The sequence below is a fragment of the Tupaia chinensis genome, unplaced genomic scaffold (genome assembly GCF_000334495.1).
Source record: "Tupaia chinensis unplaced genomic scaffold, TupChi_1.0 Scaffold000445_1, whole genome shotgun sequence".
NCBI lineage: Eukaryota > Metazoa > Chordata > Mammalia > Scandentia > Tupaiidae > Tupaia > Tupaia belangeri.
Genome location: NW_006159950.1, coordinates 511,047 through 512,607, shown reverse-complemented (window position 1 = coordinate 512,607; position 1,561 = coordinate 511,047). Strand labels below are relative to the sequence as shown.

The 1,561-nt window shown below is 61.2% G+C and overlaps 1 protein-coding gene across 1 annotated transcript in view; it reads right to left on the bottom strand.

The window, feature by feature from the left end:
* SLC9A1 (solute carrier family 9 member A1) overlaps nucleotides 1-1,561 on the bottom strand; it is a 46,768-nt gene that overhangs the window by 2,413 nt on the left and 42,794 nt on the right. The window contains exons 6-7 of the mRNA XM_006155315.3: nucleotides 887-976; nucleotides 88-158 (exon numbers count right to left, since the gene is read on the bottom strand). Coding sequence (XP_006155377.1) covers nucleotides 88-158; nucleotides 887-976 — 161 coding nt within the window. The remainder of the gene's footprint in view (nucleotides 1-87; nucleotides 159-886; nucleotides 977-1,561) is intronic.

Here is a 1,561-nt window from a genome sequence, read left to right as displayed (position 1 = left end):
GGGAGAGGGCGGGGTGGGGGCGGGGTGCAGCCGCTGCTACTCCAGTGCGGGAGACCCCCTGCCCTTGCCCGCCATCCTGGCACCTACTTGTCCTTCCAGTGGTGGTGGCAGTAGTGGCCACAGATGTCCTCGATGCCTGTCAGAAGGTGGTCCAGGAACTGAAATGGGCCCAGGGCCAAGTCAAGGCTCACTGCTGGGCTCTTCCCTCCCACCACACTGTAGCGGTACACCACCCAGCCCTGCAGTTCCAGGAGCAGCCAGGAGGTGGCGCCCACACCCCACACATCCTGAGTCCAGCAGCTCAGCAGAAGTAGTGGCCACAGATGTCCTCGATGCCTGTCAGAAGGTGGTCCAGGAACTGAAATGGGCCCAGGGCCAAGTCAAGGCTCACTGCTGGGCTCTTCCCTCCCACCACACTGTAGCGGTACACCACCCAGCCCTGCAGTTCCAGGAGCAGCCAGGAGGTGGCGCCCACACCCCACACATCCTGAGTCCAGCAGCTCAGCAGAGGAGCTCTAGAGACCCTCTGCCCCCTGGGCCTGGCTAAACCCCCACTCCAGCCAGGACTGTGCCTGGGACAAGCTCAACAGGAGGCAGACATGGCAGGACGCTAGCGTCACACGGCTCAGAGAGGTTAAGCAACTTTCTAAGGTTCCACAGAAGTAGGAAAGCCAAAAAGCAAAGCCAGTTAGGCTGGCTACAGGGGGAGGTGCCTGCCCCACGCTGCCTTCAGTGAAAATGCCTCCCCTTCCCTGCAGCCAGACCCTCAAGAGTGAGGACCACTGGGTTTAGGCCAGGGAGGAGCGGGTGGGGGAGGCAGAGTGGGTGGTGTCGCCCAGCTGTCCCGCTTTCTATTGCACCCTGGACTCCGGCAGCCGGGCCGCACCTGCGTGTGGATCTCCTCGTTGATGGAGCGCTTGGTCTCCTGCTTCTTCTTCACCGCCAACAGGTCCACCAGGGGCCGGATGGTCATGCCCTGGGGAGGCGGGGCATCAGGCACTCCAGCTCTGCGGCCCAGGCAGGACGCTAGGCCTCCACCCTGCCCTCAGTCCCCTGAGGCTGGGATGTCCTCACGAGGTCTCCAGCCTCTCAGGGCAGGCGTTCCAACGCCCATCTCCACTCCAGCACTTACACAAAGGCTGGTCCTTAAGGCCTGCTCCTCCGGAGACTGCCCATGCAGCCCGGGCCTGGGCTCGTGTGCAGGCTCCATCTCAGCCTCACTCTGAACCCCAAGGAGTCAGGACAGTGACCTCTGCCCGGTCTCCCGCAAGGACTGCAGGACCCCCACTGCAGCAGCGGCTGACCCACTGCGGGTCTGCCCGGGGATAGGCCGGGGTAGGTGTCCCACGAGCATTAGCGCTTCAGTCCCCACGGCCCTAAGAGGTGGGTGTTTCCAATGGAGAAGGGATTGCAGTGGCCACCCCTCAGTGGGTGATTTCTCACTTTCTGCCTCTGTCTCTCTCTCTCTGTGTCTCTCCGGCGAGCATGCACGCCCTATAGCAAAAACCTCTCAAAAAAAAAAAAAAAAAAAGAAAAAAAAAAAAAAAAAAAGCAGAAACAA